The sequence below is a fragment of the Euleptes europaea genome, chromosome 4, assembly GCF_029931775.1.
Source record: "Euleptes europaea isolate rEulEur1 chromosome 4, rEulEur1.hap1, whole genome shotgun sequence".
In the NCBI taxonomy this organism is placed as follows: domain Eukaryota; kingdom Metazoa; phylum Chordata; class Lepidosauria; order Squamata; family Sphaerodactylidae; genus Euleptes; species Euleptes europaea.
This window is the reverse complement of record NC_079315.1, coordinates 79,638,835-79,660,081: the sequence shown is the minus strand read 5'-3', so window position 1 is coordinate 79,660,081 and position 21,247 is coordinate 79,638,835. Positions and strand designations below refer to the sequence as shown.

Sequence of the window (21,247 nt, the reverse complement as noted above, 5' to 3'; positions counted from 1 at the left end):
CTCCTAAGGACTTTCATACTCAGAAGTCAGGAATGCGCTGAATGAATCTAGAGAATCACTTGATTTATATAATAATCAGGCAGATTTTATAGTGCAATCCTATGAACACTTTCCTGGGAATAAGCTCCACTGAATAAAATGAAACTGATTTCTGAGTAGACCTGCTGAAATTGCTTCCCTAATTACATTTAAGACTGTGAGAATTCTAACAGATGTTGCTGGAGCAAAAGCTACATTATCCCAAAAAGTTAAGAAGGTATAATTTCTCACTTTACAGTGCAATTCTATGCAGAATTACCCCAGTCTAAGACCATTGATTTCAGTTGGGTTAGACTGGAGTAACTTGAGCCAGCTACCTGAAACAAATTTCCGTCGGGATCGAACTCAGGTCATGAGCAGAGCTTGGACTGCAATACTGCAGCTTACCACTCTGTGCCACGGGGCTCCTAAGGAAATAAGCACACATAAAAAATAACAGGACATCCCACCAGACTCAAACTGCCTACAGCTGCAGCAAACGAGTTGGTCCACCCAAAAGAAGCCAGTTGAAGAACTTGTTAGGATCATTCAACTATTTCAATGACTCCAACAACTATTAACCAGAAGGGATAGGAGACTGCAGTGCCCTGGAACCACTGGGACAGGAAATTCACAGTAAGTGAATAAATGTTCCATTCTCCAGTGGTTTTTAGAGTGTTGCAGTCTAGACAGTTAGGATATAGAAAAGCCATCAACACTAGGGCAGGACCACCAAACTATAGATTGGTCACCACTTGGTAGAGTCCCCTTCTACCAAAAAGAGTATTAGAAGATGTCCGTTTGGTTATACGACAGTGCCAGGTAAACTCATGGACCAATTTCCATGTGGACACCTTACAAGTTGTTTCAATTGAAGGAAGAAAACAACTGACTGCAGAAGCAGTTGTGGTCCTGGAAGAATGAATCATAATGCCCTCTGGTAGATCTCTACCCTCAGCTTTGTATGCTGTAGATGTATAGCTTTTAATTCAACATATCAACATCAATGTGCAGATTCTGGCCCCCAAGGGAGATTTTTTAAACGAAATAAATCTTTAAGTTAACCAACAACAACTGAAGGCCCTTGAACATCTAATCGTGCCAATCTCTCTCTCATTGGGGTACTTGGTAATGTCAGAATGAAGGCAATCCTACTTCCTCTGATCTATAACAAGAAGTATTTATGGTAGGAATAGAGGTCTGATAGTTGGAAGGACCACTCCATCCTAGCAGAAGACACGCCATTCCCTGTGCACTGACAAAGAGAAAAGTTTTAGGGCTCCTACTTACTGATAAAATTGCCACTACAAAAACAATTTTCAAGTGTATTTTTAACCAAATGTTTTAAAAGACCCCAAATCAGAACAGTGAGAACAATGGCTAAGTTCCAGGTAGGAAACGTGGATGTTGGGAAGATTAATGAGACAGCCCCTTTCCAGAAGTGTCTTACATGAGTGAGTTGGGGGAAAGGACATCTTTGATTATCTCCTGTCAACTGCTGTCATGTAAGGATGTCTGACATCAATCCTTACTCAAGATCAATCAATAGTGAAGTAAGGAAGCACCTTAGGAACCATTGGAGAATAATCGAAACCATTTTGGCAGTACCTGAACATTGAGCCAATTAGCATTCTTAAATTGTTCTACTCCTATTTACATACGTACTGAAAGAACTTTTTAAATAAATAATCTTAATGGTATGTATTTGACTAATATTTAAGTTCTGAAGCGGTTGCTAAATTTCTTACGGTTACTTTGGAGTAATAGTTAACATAGTTAATGAACGAAGGATTCAGGTTATATAACGGTCTCCCTGGACTCTATATGGAGCATTAAAGCTGTTTGTAGTTATTATTTGCATAGGTCTAGCCAAAGTATGGCCATTTTATAACTGCCCTGTATTTTGTATTGGATGTCCCATTTTTGTACTTGATGTTTTAGCTACTATGCCAAAAAATAAGGCTATGAATGAATGAATGAATGAATGAATGAATGAATGAATGAATGATATTTAAGTTGTTAGAATACCGGGGAAATTACTACGGAGTGATAGAATTCAGTAGCAGAAGCTAGTAAGGGGCTTGAGCATTCAAAAACACTGCATGTTGCTATGGTGTGATAGGAATGGTGGTGGAGGAGATGAATGCTTGCCTTTGTGTGTAAATGCTGGAAAGCTGTTTTGGAGCCAGGGAGCTACATTATCAGAACTTTGCAAGCTTACAGTTGTTTGGGGGCTTGCTAGCAGGAGCAGAGACAATTATCCACTCAGCAACTGTGCCCTTACTTTGTGCTGACTGAAGCACTCCCTGTCTCTTCACATTTACAGGTAAGGATGGGAATTCTCCCCCCACCCCATCCCCAAACATCCAGCAGTAGTAGCCAGCTGACTGGTGAATGGAATGGACTGGGAAGTGGGGGGAAAACCTTGGAACTAGTCAAGCTGAGTAGCCTCTGCTGTGCTACAAGCCGGCACTGCAGGGCCACTGAGCTCAGTGGGGGCAACAGGGGGCATTAGGTTCACCCACTGCATTATCCACCAAGCTGGAAACAATACAGGAGGGAACAGCTGGTGAATTGTCACAAACTGCCATGGCTGTGGAAGGCTCTGGGCTAAACGGCTCCTAAAGCTCGGGCAGAGCTCCTGGGCCTTGACTCTGCTTGCTCCAGGCCACCAGTGGCCCTCTAGGGCAGTGGTGTCAAATAGACAGCCTGGGGACCAGATGTGACCCCTTGAGAGCTCTTATCTGGCCCAAGAGCCAGCCAAGGCAGCCACCCCCTCCCCCATCCCAATCTGGGTTGTTGAGGCATGGCATGGCCCGGCCCAACCAAGTGACATTTACGTCAAATCCGGCTCTCTTAACAAATGAGTTTGACACTTATGCTCTAGAGCAGTAGTTCTCAACCTTTTTTGCTCTATTCCTCCCTTTCACCATTGTTCAGAATATAATTCCCCCCTTCCCAACATAGTCATAAACTTCACTGACTATAACAGATTAAATTAAAAACTAACTACAATTTTACAGATTATACATAATCTACAGGACATCACACTTTGCTGAATAGTGGTCCCAATTCCCCCCCCCCCCAGAACCCTAAAATTCCCCCCTAGGGGGGAATTCCCCCCTTGTTGAGGACCCATGCTCTAGAGTCTTTTGCACACTGGCATACTTCCCTGTAAGTTAAATGGCCAGTCCAGCTCTGCTAGCAAACCACTTTCTCAGCTGCCACTAGAGTAAAGGTATTGAGATTGTGAATATTGACCTAGTTCAAAGAACTGAGAGAGGTTCAATACATGCAGAAGTTGAAGCACTAAAAAACTACGGATCCCAAATGACCCCAGTTATATGAACTTATTAAGGTAGTTATAACCCTGAAAAAATAAATAACTGAGGAAAGGACTATGTGTTCTGTGTAGTTCTGCAACATTCCACCCGCCCCTAAGAGAATTTTCCTTATATAATACAACCACTAAAGCTGGAATTTGAAGCATCAACTAGCATACAGGCAAAAGAGAAGATGGGGTAACTGTATCTTTTACTAAGCTGAGTAAAAGCAAATAGGCACAACAGTAATGAAGCAGCATTATAACTTTCAGTGCATTCCTGAATGGGGTGGGCGAACCACAGCAGTCGGGATGGCACAACTGAGAAGCCTCCTTAGAGGTTTCCTGGCTGCCGCAGAGGGGGAAAAAGCCTTTTTTTACAAAATAAAATCAGGGGGGAAAGCATTTTCCCCCATAGGGGAAAGCTGGCCTGCACCACAAAAAAAAAGGTGACACAGGACTGCCACCATCCCGGGAGGTATTCCCGGGGTGAAAGGGGTTTGGAAGCTGCCTAATGGTAGCTCCACCCCCGGAACGCCCCAGGAACGCCTTCCGGGATGCCGGTGTGGGTACCTGCACCAGGAGAACACTGGTGGGAAGCCCCACTGGTGCTCGAGTCCTGCGCTGCCGCCAGGATCCAGGGGGGCCAGCGTAAGTGGGACTACACTGTCTGTGCCACTTTGCATGACACAAGTGACACAGATGCCGGTGTAGGAGTCACGCTGTCTCCTAAGAGCATTCACCCCCCCTTCAGGAATGCACTGTAAATGTCTGAAGGAAACACAGAACTACATCAATACACAGTTCTACCTTGAAACAGATGGTCTGAAAGGGCTTGCTATTAATTTAGTTTCAATTACTGCGAATTTTTTTAAAAAAAAACTCTCTCATATGGGCACACTGTAATATTTGCTGGTTATATAGTTAGAGGTACTAAAAGGTTCCAAAAGATTGGGGAGGGGTGGAGAATTATTTGGAAAGTTGTGCTCAATCCAATCACTTCTCTGTGTGGTTACATATGTACAGCTGTCCCACAGGTACAGCTTTCTGCTCACAGTAAGGCTGCTAATGGGGGGGTGTTGCCTGCAGGACAATGCGGGCACTGGTAGGAAGGGTATAAAGTGGAGTGGAATCATGACTGTAGCATATTTTTATTATTTATATAGCACCATCAGTATACTTTATAATGACAGAAAGGATCCTGTTCCAAGGAATCTACAATCTAGATTCTGACAGACAGGACAAAATAAAAGAAAAATGGGGGTAAGGATAAGAGGAAAAGAATACGCACAGATGCATTCAAAACCTATGTGGTCAGTTGTAAGAATACCTGTTTTATTATTTGTAATCTTTTAATGATGCTATGACCTATGACCTATGTTAAATCTTTAATGATGCTATGACCTATGTTAAACTGTAAATTACACAGAATTATTATAAACTTTTGAAAGGCTAATCAACTGTTTGGACCCCCCCCCCCCCAGCTTCATTTCCTTATAGGCCAGCCAAACGGCCGCTTGGGATATGAAGGAGGGGGAGAGAAACAGCAACCTTTCAAGAACTTCGGTTGCTACTGGAAAACTAATCACCTTTGACACCTATGAAAATGCCCTGGCAACATGGAAAGCCCTAGTTTTACAAATGGGAGTACACGTTAGCCCATGAGGCCCACTAAGTGGCCCACATGGGAATGGGGGGGAGGTTGGTTGGGGGAACTTGTAATCCTTTAATTTAGTTAAGTTATGTAACGTAATGATAAGTTAAGTTCTTTACTAATTAGTTAAGTTATGTACTAATACTGGATTGTCATGGGAGAACCCATTTCCCACAGCCATGATACATTCCTGTTTTTATTTTTATTTTTTTATTCCTTTTATTATTCTTTTAATCCTCCTCACTACACCAGCCTAACGGAGGAACGTGTCATGATTACTAAATATGTTTTGTCTTTTCTTTAATACTTTCAGGGTCATCCACGGAGAGGTGCAGAACTTACAATCTGTACTGGCTGACGGTGGCATAACAGCTAGCCAGGGGACCTGGTGTGAACACTGACATTCCGCAGGCACTAGTTCCAGCCAAAGTGGGAAGGGCCACACAAACCGCTCCTGGTATACCAGCTACTGCTACCAAAGTCCAGAAAAAAGACCAGTGGATCCAGGCTTCACATGCACAGAAGCTTGTCAACCCTGAGACGACTGCAGAACGTGCCAGCCGAGAGCCAGGCCAACCAAAGAGACGACAACCCTAGCCCAATTTCCCCGCCTCTCTTTACGCTACAAGAGGAGGCGCGTCCTGCGACCACCAGCCCAGTGCCCCAGTGTGAACCAAATTTTTCCTACATCATGCCACCAGCCGCCAGAGACACCTCATGACCCCTGAAGCTTTTGTTTTGAACTTTGCTTGGAACTTTGCTTTAAACTCTTGTCCTCATTTTGCTTTGAATTTCTGATCTACAACAACGAACACTTGCTGACAATAAATGTACAAAGTATTGCTTTCCCATCTAGATTAGTAAAAAAAAAAATTTTGATAGTCAGGAGTACCCCATAGATAGTCAGGAGTATTGGACAGGACTCTGGGAGAAATCCCTCGCCAATCCCCAAAAAGCTTTAATAAAGAGAAAGGGAATCCCAACACCCCACGACAATCCAGAACAATTCAGGGAATTTTGTAGATGTGTGTGTGTGAAGTTTCTCAGATTGGTACTAAGCAATGATTGTGAACGTCGATTGATGGTGGGAGGTATGCTGTTTTCATTTCTGTGTGGGTTTGGGTATGAATTTGTTGAATCTGTGAAAGGGGTTTACAATAAATGGCTGTTCTGTTCACAGTTCTAGCCAGCAAACTAATCTGAAATATTCCAAATTTAGTTATTTTAAATATATCCTAGAATTCTTGATTCTGGGCATAGTTTATGCAAAGCAAGCATTTGTTATAAACAGATGGGGGACCCCAGTATGACAACATTTTTACTCTACAACAAATTGTAATAAAACGGTCCCTGTATATATTACATCTATTCACAGACCCAGCAACCTCATACCACTTTGCAACGCCCACACACACATTGAAGGAGGAGCTTTATAGAAGCTCCACAGAACGAAGGTAGGCAGACAGGAGAATATATTAGAAAGTATAAGGGGAGGTACCCAATAAGTTAAGGTAATAGAATGTATGGAATAGTTTCGGCAGCTAGATGATAGGAAAATGGGAGCGACCTGCACAGCACAACCACACCTATGTAAATACAAACCCCAGGTACAAAATTGGTTTCCAAGTTTAACAGGATGGGTTAACATACTTGTGTACATTATAATTCTGTTCTTATTTATTTCTGTTACTGTTATAATTATGCTTTGCTGCCTCACACCATGTATGCCAGCAATATTTACACTTTTAGACCACAACCTGATAAGTAATTTGGGTTTTTCTTAACCCAAAAATGGGGGACTGTCGTGAGAATTTTTGGTATTGAACATTAGTTTATATTAAAATTATTAATTTATATTAAATATTATTAGTTTGTGTTAAGAAAAACCAATTAATCTGTAGCTTATTAACCTATAACTTAGAAGCAATATGAAGACCTGACTTTTAGCTGACATCATCTCTAATTGGGCTCTTGACCCTAAAGGGCACAGAAGCTAGTCAACCAAAACACATTACGTGCTCTAAATCAAGACCGTTCAAACAGGCAACAAATTGTCTGCTCACGCAAGGGAGGAAATTGTTTATGAACATTGAGTGATGGACAAAACAATCAGATATCAGACTTGGACACTGAAAGAATTATGGAACAAGATATTTCTAAACAATTTAGTCATGATTTGTGGAAACTTATTTCCTAAAGAATGTGACAGGGAGGGGTCATTTGAGACCCTCTCCTCACAGTCCAGCTTATAAAAGGGCAGTCCAAATGTCCAGTCTTTGTCCTTCCCAGGGAGAAATCATTCTGTCTCTCCTTTGGAATGACCCAGAGCAGCTCTGTCTGTCTGTCTGTGTATCAGTCTCTATGTGGGATGTTGTTAAATCTGTCTAAATATTATTTTTCTCTTTGCCTTACAACCTCTTTAAGTTCAATAAACCTATATGCTTTACTGTTATGTGTGTGTGGTCTGAGACTGTCCTAAGCACATTTTTCCTATTACACACTCTGGCCTTGCTTGGTAAGTAGCAGGCAGAGGAGTCCAAAAAAAAAATATAGAGCTCAAGGGAGAGAATTTGCAGAATTCTCGCATCAGCTACATATAGTTAGTTTCCATGGGGGAGAAAGGACCAAACATTTTGTATAGGATTAATTTAGGGGTGAGAACTAATTTAAGTCAAAGATTTCACAGGAAAGGTTATTTTAAGAAGAGACTGAGCTTGGGAAATAGCACAGTGTAGGTTTTCTTAGAAGGATTTCAAGCAAAATTTACATATTTTGCCTGAATCATGTTTTTAATGTATATGTGTGTGTGTGTGTGTGTGTGTGTATACACATATAAAGGGATTTAAAATCTATTAACCTATTGGAAAAAGGAATTACTGGCAAATTTCGTGAAACTACTTACAAAAACAATCAATGGGATTAATTATTTTTGTTCAACTAATACTAAATACTATAAAATTAGTGATTAATCATTTTTCTATATATGTATTAGTTAAACCTTGCATAAACTTCAGTCATTTATAGCCTAGGAGTTGCTTTTTACAATTACTACTGTTATTTGTTTAATTGTTTAACAAAATGGAGATACAACAGATTTACACACATTTATTTATATGAAACTAACTAGATATTATTATTATTATTGCTCTATTTGTTGGGAAAGGAGGCTTATACACTATATTGTGAAAAATTCAGGCACAACTTTATTTATAGTGTTTGGGGTTTTGTGTTTTTTATTACCGAAAGATCAGTTACAATGCCAAATATCACATTTCCCTAAGGGCACACTTAGTAAATATAACCTACTTTTTCACCTCTAGGGAAAGAACGACAATTGAATATCCTAAATTAAATTAACACGCTGTTTCAAAATGTGCTGGTTTGGCAATTCCCAGGAGATACTAGCAGCTTATATCTAAAATACAGGAGGAGTACTGACAGTACTGTCACTCAGCTGAGAATACCTGAAATGTGTGTGTGTGGGGGGGGTAGGGTTGTTTTTGTTTTTTGATAACATTCTCAGTATCTGTGACCTTTCCAAGCCAAAATGAAGGTCAATGATAAGGTTAAATGTTTTACATTTGGGGGCAATTAAAGGAAATGTTTAATTCTTGTAACACTGTTGAGACAACAATACCAGATGGGTTCTCTGAAGCACTTTTTCTAAGGGACCTTTCTTATTCTAAATCTATGTTTTTCCCCATTGTGTTTCTAAATCAGTGCCTATCCTGTATCATACGTAGGGTTGCCAGCTCTGGGTTGGGAAATACATGGAGGTTTTGGGGGTGGAGCCTGAGGAGTGCGAGGTTTGGGGAGGGGAGGGACTTCAATGGGATATAATACTATACAGTCTACCTTCCAAAGCAGCCATTTCCTCCAGGTGAACTGATCTCTGTCACCTGGAGATCAGCTGTAATAGCGGGAGATCTTCAGTCACCACTTGGAAGTTGGCAATCCTAATCACACCTGTTCAACAGCACCACATTGAAGACAGGAGTTGGGGACAGCTTTCTCCAGCTCCATACTATTTCCGATGTATGATATATTAACCCAGTAATCCTCATAAAATATAATAATGTAATATCTCCTTTGTAAGCTTTTTATTTTAATATTCTGATTTTTCAAGAATCAAGCCTACTCCTATCTGTAGAGCTCAAATATTCTGGGGTTCTGTTTTTTGGTCACACTAAAGCAGCATTTCTCAACCAGGGTTCCTCGGAACCCTAGGGTTCCGTGAGAAATCGCTAGGGATTCTGCAAAAAATAGTTATAAATAGGCTAATCATATGTAAATCATATGTAACTCATATGTAGGGGTTCCCTGTGACAATTATTTCAAGGGTTTTGCAAGGGTAAGCAGGTTGAGAAAGGCTGCACTAAAATGTGACAGAGACAGAACCTAGGAACTGGCTTACCGTATATATACAGATATATAATAAAATCCTCAGCCTTCTTTAATTTGGAAAAGGCTTCACTCAGTTCAGCCTCAGACTTCCATTCTCCCCCCCAGTAGCTAGCAAACCAGCACTGATACATGCAGAAAGGCCATAGTGGGTTGAATTTAATTTAATTGCTTACTAATTGCTATAGTTCATATCTATTAATAGATAGAAATATGAAGCAGCAGACTCATGTTCAAGCTTTAGGTTGTATGCACATAAAGGTACCATATATACCCGCGTATAAGCCGAGTTTTTCAGCCCAAAAAAAGGGCTGAAAAAAGCCAACTCGGCTTACACGCGGGTCAATACGGTAGGCGAGGGGAGGGGGGAGGAGGGAGGAGGGAAACTTACCACTGCCGCCATCCTTTGCCGCCGGCCCGCTCGCCTTCCCGCGGCCTGGGAGCGGCCAGCGAAGCCTGCCTGGGAGCAGGCAGGCCTCGCTGCCCCCCCGCCGCCCCCCCCCCGCCGCCGGCCCGCTCGCCTGGGAGCGGCCTAGGAGCGGCCAGCGGGGCCTGCCTGGGAGCAGGCAGGCCTCGCCGCCCCCCCTGCCCCCGCCGCCCCCCCCGCCGCCGGCCCGCTCGCCTGGGAGGGGCCTAGGAGCGGCCAGCGGGGCCTGCCTGGGAGCAGGCAGGCCTCGCCGCCGCCCCCCCCCGCCGCCGGCCCGCGCCCCTTCCCGCGGCCTGGGAGCAGCCAGCGGGGCCTGCCTGGGAGCAGGCAGGCCTTGCCGCCCCCGCCGCCCCTCCCCGCCGCCGGCCCGCTCACCTGGGAGCGGCCTAGGAGCGGCCAGCGGGGCCTGCCTGGGAGCAGGCAGGCCTCGCCGCCCCCCCTGCCCCCGCCGCCGACCTGCTCGCCTGGGAGGGGCCTAGGAGCGGCCAGCCGGGCCTGCCTGGGAGCAGGCAGGCCTCGCCGCCGCCCCCCCCCCCGCCGGCCCGCGCCCCTTCCCGCGGCCTGGGAGCAGCCAGCGGGGCCTGCCTGGGAGCAGGCAGGCCTTGCCGCCCCCGCCGCCGGCCCGCTCACCTGGGAGCGGCCTAGGAGCGGCCAGTGGGGCCTGCCTGGGAGCAGGCAGGCCTCGCCACCCCCCCCCCCCCCGCCGGCCCGCGCCCCTTCCCGCGGCCTGGGAGCGGCCAGCAGGGCCTGCCTGGGAGCAGGCAGGCCTCACTGCTGCCCCCGCCGCCCCCCCCTGCCGCCCCCCCCGCCGCCGCCCCGCTCGCCTGGGAGCGGCCTGGGAGCGGCCAGCGGGGCCTGCCTGGGAGCAGGAAGGCCTCGCCGCCCCCCCCGCCGCCCCCCCCCGCCGCCGGCCCGCTCGCCTGGGAGCGGCCTAGGAGCGGCCAGCGGGGCCTGCCTGGGAGCAGGCAGGCCTCGCCGCCCCCCCGCCGCCCCCCCCCCCCGCCACCGGCCCGCTCGCCTGGGAGCGGCCAGCGGGGCCTGCCTGGGAGGCTGCCGGGCCCGTGCCGCTTTCCGCCGCCCGGAGCGGCCTGGGGGCGGCCTCCTGCGGCTGCAGGAAAGCCGCCCCCACCGGGCCCGCGCCTCTTTTCGCCGCCAGGAGCCGGTCAGGTAAGCCTGCGGGGGGGGGAGGAGTTATAAGCCGACCCTCGGCTTATACGCGGGTGCCTAATTTTCCCCCATTTTTGGGGAGAAATTAGGCACCTCGGCTTATACGCGGGTCGGCTTATACACGGGTATATACGGTAAGTGAGAAATTTTATGTTTGCAGTTTTAGAATAACTTCAGTATCTGAACTGCAGTCAATAATAAATCATCAACCAAATTCAAGAGGAAAGAACAAGGCAAGGAAATATAGTAATAAAAGTAAAATAAAAGGTCACTAACCCCAGCCTTGGGCTATTTCTTTCTGTTTCTTTGAGCTGTTGCTTGTCTTTACAACATATAATGCATCTTCTTTTAACTGAAGCTCACGAAGTTTTCCAAGGAGAATGGTAATTTCTTCTGTGATGGTATCCAAATAAGATTCATTAATAAACTTCAATGTAGAAGAGGGATCAATCATTCCACATAGTATATACAAATCTTCTTCTATCATTGTACATAAAGTAGGAATGGAACTTTCATAACCACAAACCACCTTTTCTAAGTTTGTTTCTCCGCTGCTTTCTAGAACACATTTCTGCAGAAGATCACTAACCAATTTATTCTGCATGTTTTGATATTTGGCTATAACTTCTGACTCAGGATAAAGAAATAAAAGTTGTTGTAGGCACTGAGTTTTAAACTGCAATTGTTGTTGTAAAGTACCAATTTTTGTTTCATGGTGACTTTGAAGTTGGTTTACTAAGAAGCGCCGAAGATGTAATCTTACATCATCCCAAATACACTGAACATCCATTGCTGAATCATCTTCAATGCCATGAAGTGAAATACTGGATTTAATCTCAAAAGATGTCCCACTCGGGGTACAGGGAAATAAGACACCACACTGACTGGAGAGATCCAGAAGGAAGTGAAGGATAATTTCTTCTTGGTTTTGTTCATTCTTCAGTAAATTTTGCTAAGAAAGAGGAAACAACAGTGTATTTTTAGATGCATTTCTTGAAGAAAATAGCTCTCTCTGAATAAATACCAGTTAGTGATAACTATTATGTACAGAATTGTTTTTTTTAATTATTTTTAACATTAATTTTTATTATGTGGAAAAAAAACTCTTTATACCAATAAATAAAGCAAAGAAGTATCTTAATACCACGTATCTCATGTAAAGGGGTTTATAGCTCTCTTTAAGGATACCTTGCACAACAACTACTTAATAAAATGAATTTCAAGTAGGGTTGCCAACCTCCAGGTACTAGCTGGAGTTCTCCTGCTATTACAACTGATTTCCAGCCGACAGATATCAATTCAGCTGGAGAAAATGGCGGCTTTGGCCACTGGACTCTATGGCACTGAAGTCCCTTCCCTCCCCAAACCCTGCCCTCCTCTGGCTCCGCCCCAAAAACCTCTCATGGGTGGCGAAGAGGGACCTGGCAACCCTAAGACATAATTTATCATATAAGCCATAATATGTACGAACCCTTAAATGCATAATATTGTCGAAGGCTTTCACGGTCAGAGTTCATTGGTTCTTGTAGGTTATCCGGGCTGTGTAACCGTGGTCTTGGAATTTTCTTTCCTGACGTTTCGCCAGCAACTGTGGCAGGCATCTTCAGAGTAGTAACACTGAAGGACAGTGTCTCTCAGTGTCAAGGGTGTAGGAAGAGTAATATATAGTCAGAAAGGGGTTGGGTTTGAGCTGAGTATTGTCCTGCAAAAGTATTGTCCTGTAAGTATCAAGATAATGTGCTAATGAGGGTATGGTATGTTAATATGGAACCATTGTATCCTGAAGTGATCTGTTAATGTGTGTAATCCAAAGCTAATCTGTATGGCTATTGTTGAATGTTGTCTTTGTCTGGAGGTTTTTCAGGGCAGGAAGCCAAGCCTTATTCATTCTTAAACTCTCCTCTTTTCTGTTAAAGTTGTGCTGATGTTTATGAATTTCAATGGCTTCTCTGTGCAATCTGACAAAATAGTTGGTAGAATTGTCCAGTCTTTCAGTGTCTTGGAATAAGACCCTGTGTCCTGTTTGTGTCAGTCCATGTTCAGCCACTGCTGATTTCTCAGGTTGGCCAAGTCTGCAGTATCTTTCATGTTCTTTTATCCTTGTTTGTATGCTGCGTTTTGTGGTCCCGATGTAAACTTCTCCACAGCTGCAAGGTATACGATATACTCCTGCAGAGGTGAGGGGGTCTCTTTTGTCTTTTGCTGATCGTAGCATTTGTTGTATTTTCTTGGTGGGTTTAAACACTGTTTGTAGGTTATGTTTTTTCAAAAGTTTCTCCATCCTATCAGTGACTCCTTTAATAAATGGCAAGAATACCTTTCCTATGGGAGACTGTTTTTCTTGAGTTTTCTGATTTTTGTTTGGTTTAATGGCCCTTCTGATTTCATTCTTGGAGTAGCCGTTTGCTAGCAGTGCGTGATTTAGATGATTAGTTTCTTCCTTGAGAAACTGTGGTTCACAGATCCGTCTTGCACGGTCCATTAATGTTTTGATTATTCCTCTTTTCTGTCGGGGGTGGTGGTTGGAGTTTTTGTGTAAGTAGCGATCTGTGTGAGTTGGTTCAGCACCTTACAAACCTACAGTCTGGTTCAGGTTCGTAGATGATACATTTACCATTTGGAGCCATGGTGAAGAAAAATTAATGGACTTTCTAAACCATCTTAATAATATCCATCCAAACATTCAGTTTACCATGGAAAAGGAAATTGAGGGTAAACTCCCATTTCTTGATACCCTTGTCATCCGTAAAACAAACCTTCAGTTAGGTCACAAGGTCTACCGGAAACCAACTCACACAGATCGCTACTTACACAAAAACTCCAACCACCACCCCCGACAGAAAAGAGGAATAATCAAAACATTAATGGACCGTGCAAGACGGATCTGTGAACCACAGTTTCTCAAGGAAGAAACTAATCATCTAAATCACGCACTGCTAGCAAACGGCTACTCCAAGAATGAAATCAGAAGGGCCATTAAACCAAACAAAAATCAGAAAACTCAAGAAAAACAGTCTCCCATAGGAAAGGTATTCTTGCCATTTATTAAAGGAGTCACTGATAGGATGGAGAAACTTTTGAAAAAACATAACCTACAAACAGTGTTTAAACCCACCAAGAAAATACAACAAATGCTACGATCAGCAAAAGACAAAAGAGACCCCCTCACCTCTGCAGGAGTATATCGTATACCTTGCAGCTGTGGAGAAGTTTACATCGGGACCACAAAACGCAGCATACAAACAAGGATAAAAGAACATGAAAGATACTGCAGACTTGGCCAACCTGAGAAATCAGCAGTGGCTGAACATGGACTGACACAAACAGGACACAGGGTCTTATTCCAAGACACTGAAAGACTGGACAATTCTACCAACTATTTTGTCAGATTGCACAGAGAAGCCATTGAAATTCATAAACATCAGCACAACTTTAACAGAAAAGAGGAGAGTTTAAGAATGAATAAGGCTTGGCTTCCTGCCCTGAAAAACCTCCAGACAAAGACAACATTCAACAATAGCCATACAGATTAGCTTTGGATTACACACATTAACAGATCACTTCAGGATACAATGGTTCCATATTAACATACCATACCCTCATTAGCACATTATCTTGATACTTACAGGACAATACTTTTGCAGGACAATACTCAGCTCAAACCCAACCCCTTTCTGACTATATATTACTCTTCCTACACCCTTGACACTGAGAGACACTGTCCTTCAGTGTTACTACTCTGAAGATGCCTGCCACAGTTGCTGGCGAAACGTCAGGAAAGAAAATTCCAAGACCACGGTTACACAGCCCGGATAACCTACAAGAACCTTAAATGCATGTTCTCCTTATGATTATAAGCTCAACCTCATGTTAAAAAGGTAAATAACTAGCATTACATAAACACAGTATATAAAATGTAGTAAAACCATAAGTTGAACACACACATAAAATCCAACAAATATATAGTTAAAACATGCAGGTTGCCAGAGACAAACAGTACTTTGAAATACTGAATACACAAAACATTCCTCTAAAGTAGAATGTGTTGATGTCTACAATAATTCCTTTTTCCCATCGGCCAGCTTTGTCTTACCTACGGTACACAAAACTGACTTAAGATTGAATATTTTATTTTATTCTAGGTAGCATAATTGTCTTGAAGACTGGAAGAAAAATGGGAATTTGACTTGAAAAATTAAGTTATGAGCAGTTCATACAATTAAAAGAACATTCTTTCCTCATTTGTTTCGATCAGAATCTAGCCATTTTGAATTCAATCTGCACTCATTTACACATGCATAAATCACACTCTGTTGGGTTTTGGATAGCGAGTTTCATTGTATTTCAGTCACTCAAGGGTTAAACTGTTTGTAACCAAGCTGACCAGATCAAAGGTGATGTGACCTACAGTATGTGTCAAATAGCCATTGGCTAAACAGGACAGTTGTAAAGGTATTTGCATACCAGGAGCTTCTTCTTTGTCTTACCTAGAAGAAGCCTCCGCCATTAGACTTTAGATCTGACCATGTGAAGATGTAAACTATAGAACTCCCACTTTGGGATGGGATAGGAAACTTAGAATGTAGAAAGAGATTTATTATTTTACATCCAAGTTACCCTTTCCTGAAGTTAGTAAGTAAAGGTGATTTTTACTAAGAGAAATGACTGCGAGTCTTTCTTTGTGTGCGTGCAACCTTAATTAGCTTCTGCCGGTGATTCCATTAATATTCAACGATCCATTTCCTCTATTAAGGGTAAAATTCCCATCAAATTGGTAGCATCAGACGGTTTGGAATATTAATATGAATTATTAATGGATTTTGGAGAAGCCAAAACACGCACAGCTTGAGTTAGGATTTTTCCAGGGAAGCCAAACGGATTACAAAACGCCAGAAGGGATCTTTTCTCTGCAAGAGCTCAGCGGTTTATTCGTGTGAGACCTGAGGAACTCAGACCCAGCGTGCTGTAATCTGAGAGGAGGGAAGCTGCGAGGATGTCGAACCCAGACAACGGAGCCTCAACGAGCACGGGAACTCCCAACAGCCGCTCCCAACGCAACTCCACGAGTCGTGAGTGCAAAAGGTCCCCAAACTGTGACTATACCTCCCATAGCAAAAACGCCATTTGCTTTATGGAAGAGAAATGTGATGTTTGCATTTGAAGCTATGGATATTGAATGGGTCTTAGATAAAGAAAAGCCAGGAAGAGATGACCCAGAGTACCCTGATTTTAAGAGGGCAAATGCACAAGCGGTCTGCCTCTTAATGGGAGCATTAAGCCAAAGCGAATCTGATATTCTGTTAAATAATGAAACGGCCAAAGATATAATGAAAGAGCTATCTGCAAAGTATTCTGTAACTTCCTCAAATCAGCTCATGGCAATGAAAGGAAACTTATTCTCAAGCAGGATGCCAGAAAATATTTCTCTGACTGAGCATCTAAGACAATTACAGACCCTGGCCGCTGAGATTCGCATCGCAGGCGAAACAGTGTCAGAGAGAGACTTTATAACAATTTTCCTAGCCAGTCTTCATCCCAAATTTCAGTCTGAGAGGAGAAACCTGCTAGGGAGAAAGGACCTGAACCTTAATGATCTTGTGTGTGCACTGAAAGAGTTTGAAAATGATCAGAAACGTTTAAATGAAGTATCAAGTGGGATCTCAGTGATGAATGTGCATGAAAGAAAGATTTTTAAATGCTTTACGTGTGGGAAAATTGGTCACAAAAGTTTTCAATGCAGAGAAAACATGGCGAAGGGGGGCCCCTCATCCCCCTCCTCCTCCTCTTCTTCTCACCAAAAGCCCGCGAAATTCAAACAAAGGCCGGAAAGGCAGCAATCGCGCCAACCAGCCACAAGAGGGAACCAGAGTACAACAAGTAAAAGGCCAAATGAGATGGCCACGCTTATGGTTAAGAAGACTTCTTGTATTGATTTAAAGTCTAAAACCGAATCCAAGCATGTTAGAGACATTATTCTTGATTCAGGAGCGGATTGCCACTTATGGTCTAACAGGGAATGTTTTAACCATATGGAAGCATGCAATGAGAAACTTACAGTTGCCAATGGAGAGTCAATCACTTGCAAGGAAAAGGGATCTGTGACTGTGTATATAGAGAGCCTATGTGGAAATGTAATGCAACTGAATTTGACTGATGTTTATCATGTGCCTAATGCCAAAGAATGTTTGATGTCTGTAAGGAAACTGAATAATGCAGATTTTAAAGTGACTATGGAGAAAGATGGATGTTGGTTAATTGACCCTAAAGGACGGATTTATCCAACTAAAGCAGAAGGATCTCATTACTGTTTGGTTAACATAGCAGATGAAATAGACACTTCTGATTCAGATTGCAATGATGAGGCATTGCAGGAAGCGCAGGATGAGGCCTGCGATTCAGAAACGGAGCATTTAGCTGCATATAATGGAAAATCAAATGAGATGAAAGCTAAGGAATGTAATCATAAGGACTGTGTTTATGGATATCATGTGAAATTAGGGCATAGAAATTTCAAATCTGTGAAGCAACTGCTGAATGACTGTGATATAGCAGTGAAAGAATGCTTTGCCAGCCAGGAGCGATGCAGCGTTTGCATTAAAGGGAAAGGAACTGCCCCAAAGCACGTGCAGAGAGGCACAGATGTTAAGGCGGAAATTCTTGATGAAGTTCACTCTGATCTTATTGGGCCAATCAAAGATGCTGCTGGAGGATCTAAATATGTTCTGCATTTTATAGACAGTTATTCAAGATATGCATATGTCTACTTATTGAAATCAAAGACTGAAGTAGTTGATAAGTTTAAGATGTATGCTGCCATGATGAAGAAGAAATTTAATAAAGGAATTCAAGTGTTATTCACAGATCGAGGAACTGAGTACATTAATAGTCAAATGAAGGAATTTGTTGAATCTGAAGGGATTGAACATGTGACCAGTGTTGCATATAGCCCACGGCACAATGGACTCTCAGAGAGATTTAATAGAACTCTGATGCAAAGTGCAAGATGCATGTTGTTGCAGGCAGGATTGCCTGACCCCTGCTGGGGAGAATGTGTTAGTACAGCAGCCTATCTCTACAATAGGTCAATTTCTAGTACCATTAACATGACTCCATATGAAAGATGGAATGGCAGAAAGCCTAGTCTAAGACATTTGAAAGCTTTTGGAAGTCATGTATATACTTACATCCCGAAAGAGAAAAGGGGAAAGCTAAGTCCTACAACAGAACTTGGAATCTTAGTAGGATACCTCCCAAAAGGATACCGTGTAATGAATCCAAAGACATTCAAAGTTCAAGCATTGAATGCAGTGTACATAGATGAGAGAGATGTCATGAATGGAAAGCAAACCAGCTACTCATCTAATCCAGAGGACAGTGAAGAGGAAGAAAAGGGGATTCCGTTTACAGCATGGGAAATCATACCACCTGATTCTGCAGACAACCCAGAGACTGCAGGAACAAAAGGGGATGACCCCGGTGCTGATGGAACCACCTCACCCTCTCCAATCCTAAGAAGATCCACAAGGACTACAAAAGGAATACCAGCGCCTAAACTGAATCTCTATGCGGAAGTGAAAGGTCAGATGGAGCCCTCAAGTTGGGAAGAGCTGGAAAAGCTTCCCGATGGTGAGCGGACCAAATGGCTTGACGCAATTCGAGATGAACTAGAATCGCTGAAGAAAAATAAAACTTGGAAATTAACCACACTCCCACCTGGAAAGAAGGCAGTGGGATGTAAATGGGTTTTCAAACTGAAGGAAAATGCTGATGGAAAGATCAACAAGTACAAAGCAAGATTAGTCGCAAAAGGATTTACCCAGAAATATGGGACTGACTACACAGAAACGTATGCACCTGTTAGTGGACAAACAGCTATAAAGACTTTGCTGAGTATAGCTGCATCTAAGAACAAAATTGTCTTACAACTGGATGTCAAGACAGCATTTCTAAATGGAGAATTAACAGAGGAGATATACATGGAAATACCTCCTGGACTAATGGACAGTAATACGGAGAATAAAGTTTGTAAACTTGAAAAGACTTTATATGGACTTAAACAATCAGCAAGAGCATGGAACCACAAACTTACAACCTTACTGGAAGCTCAAGGCTTCAAACAAGGAAACATAGAGAGATGTTTATTCAGCAGAAAAGTGGATGATCGATGGCAATATATTTTAATTTTTGTAGACGACATTCTAATCTGTTGTGATACAGAAACAGCTGCTAAGCAAATAGCAGACAAACTGAACCAATCAGTAGAAGTCAAACTACTTGGAGAAGTGAAAAATTATGTTGGAATGGAAATTGAAAGAGATCAAGATAATGGATTCTCAATCAGCCAAAGGAGCAAAATACTGAAATTCCTACAATTTATGGATATGATGGAGTGCAAAACCAAAAATATTCCACTTGACCCATCATATATGAGTCTGGAAGGAAGTGAACCATTGAAGGACAATCACAAATACAGAGAAGCAATTGGAAAACTACTATACCTGAGTAATGTTAGTAGACCAGATATAGCTGTTGCAGTTGGAATTCTGAGCAGAAAGACCAACGCACCTACAGAACACGATTGGAGCGCAATAAAACACCTGACAAAATACCTAAAGAAAACAATCGACTTGAAACTGAAGATAACTCCAAGCGATGAACCAAGACTCGTAGGATACATGGACGCTAATTTAGGTGGAGACAGAACAGACTGCAAATCCACAAGTGGATATTTATTCTTCTTTGAAGGAAACCTAATCTCCTGGACAAGCCAGAAACAGCAAAATGTTGTAACCTCTTCAACAGATGCTGAATGTGAAGCAGCCAGCAGCGCGTGTGCGGAACTAGAGGAAATACTTGAACTACTACGTGACTTCGGAATAGATGGACTGACACCTGTAACAATGTTTGAGGACAATCAAGCTTGCATAGCAATACTGAGCAGCGAAAGCGCCAGGAAAGGAAGAAGATTTCTTCAATACAAGACTGCCTCCGTGAGAGACAAGCAACAAAGAGGACTTTTGAAAGTGAAGTACTGTGAGAGCAAAGAGATGGTGGCGGACATTTTGACAAAGCCACTACACAAGCAACAATTTGAATATTTGCGTGATGCTTTATGTTTGTATGCCTGAATACTATGTAAACTCGAAAAGGGGTTTGTTGGGTTTTGGATAGCGAGTTTCATTGTATTTCAGTCACTCAAGGGTTAAACTGTTTGTAACCAAGCTGACCAGATCAAAGGTGATGTGACCTACAGTATGTGTCAAATAGCCATTGGCTAAACAGGACAGTTGTAAAGGTATTTGCATACCAGGAGCTTCTTCTTTGTCTTACCTAGAAGAAGCCTCCGCCATTAGACTTTAGATCTGACCATGTGAAGATGTAAACTATAGAACTCCCACTTTGGGATGGGATAGGAAACTTAGAATGTAGAAAGAGATTTATTATTTTACATCCAAGTTACCCTTTCCTGAAGTTAGTAAGTAAAGGTGATTTTTACTAAGAGAAATGACTGCGAGTCTTTCTTTGTGTGCGTGCAACCTTAATTAGCTTCTGCCGGTGATTCCATTAATATTCAACGATCCATTTCCTCTATTAAGGGTAAAATTCCCATCACACTCAAATCAATTAGACATGGACATATAAAGAGATATGAAATTCCAATATATACAGGCAAAAAAAAAATATTTCAACAAACCCGAAGTGAAAATATAGAAGCTGATTTATATATTATAGCACAAGCAATCTTGGCCTTATGGCAAAATGAGCAAATCTAATTTATGATTTGATTACAAACACAGAATAGCTACCAGAAATTTCCATGATTGTGGCAGGTGGAAAGAAAAATCATGGACACTATTGGGAATGTATGAAAGAAACCTAATTATCTCTTGCTATTAGATAGTTTCTCCTATGCATTTTACAGCTGGATTCGGTCACAGGAATCACTTGTTATTTTACTTCATTAGTACCCTTCTTTTCTCCCCACTAGGGACCCAAAGTCGCTTAAAAACATTGTCCTCGCCTCCTCCCTTTTATCCTCACAAAAGCCCTGTGAGGTAGGTTAGACTGAGAAAAAGTGACTGGCCCAACGTCACCCTGTAAACTTCCACGGCAGAGTGAGGATTCGAACCTGGGTCTCCCAGATCCTAGTCTGACACTCTAACCATTACACCATGCTGGCTTTCATCTGGCTCAATATTTTAACAAAAACCTTCTCAAATTCCTGTGTGTTTGTATGCACGTGTTTGTGCATGTGCGT

General features: G+C 42.7%; 1 protein-coding gene across 1 annotated transcript in view; it reads right to left on the bottom strand.

Annotated features, from left to right (window-relative positions):
• The window catches only part of KIAA0825 (KIAA0825 ortholog), a 100,403-nt gene that overhangs the window by 71,266 nt on the left and 7,890 nt on the right, over nt 1-21,247 (bottom strand). Inside the window, exon 3 of the mRNA XM_056849241.1 lies at nt 11,266-11,941. Within this exon, the coding sequence (XP_056705219.1) occupies nt 11,266-11,941 (676 nt within the window). The remainder of the gene's footprint in view (nt 1-11,265; nt 11,942-21,247) is intronic.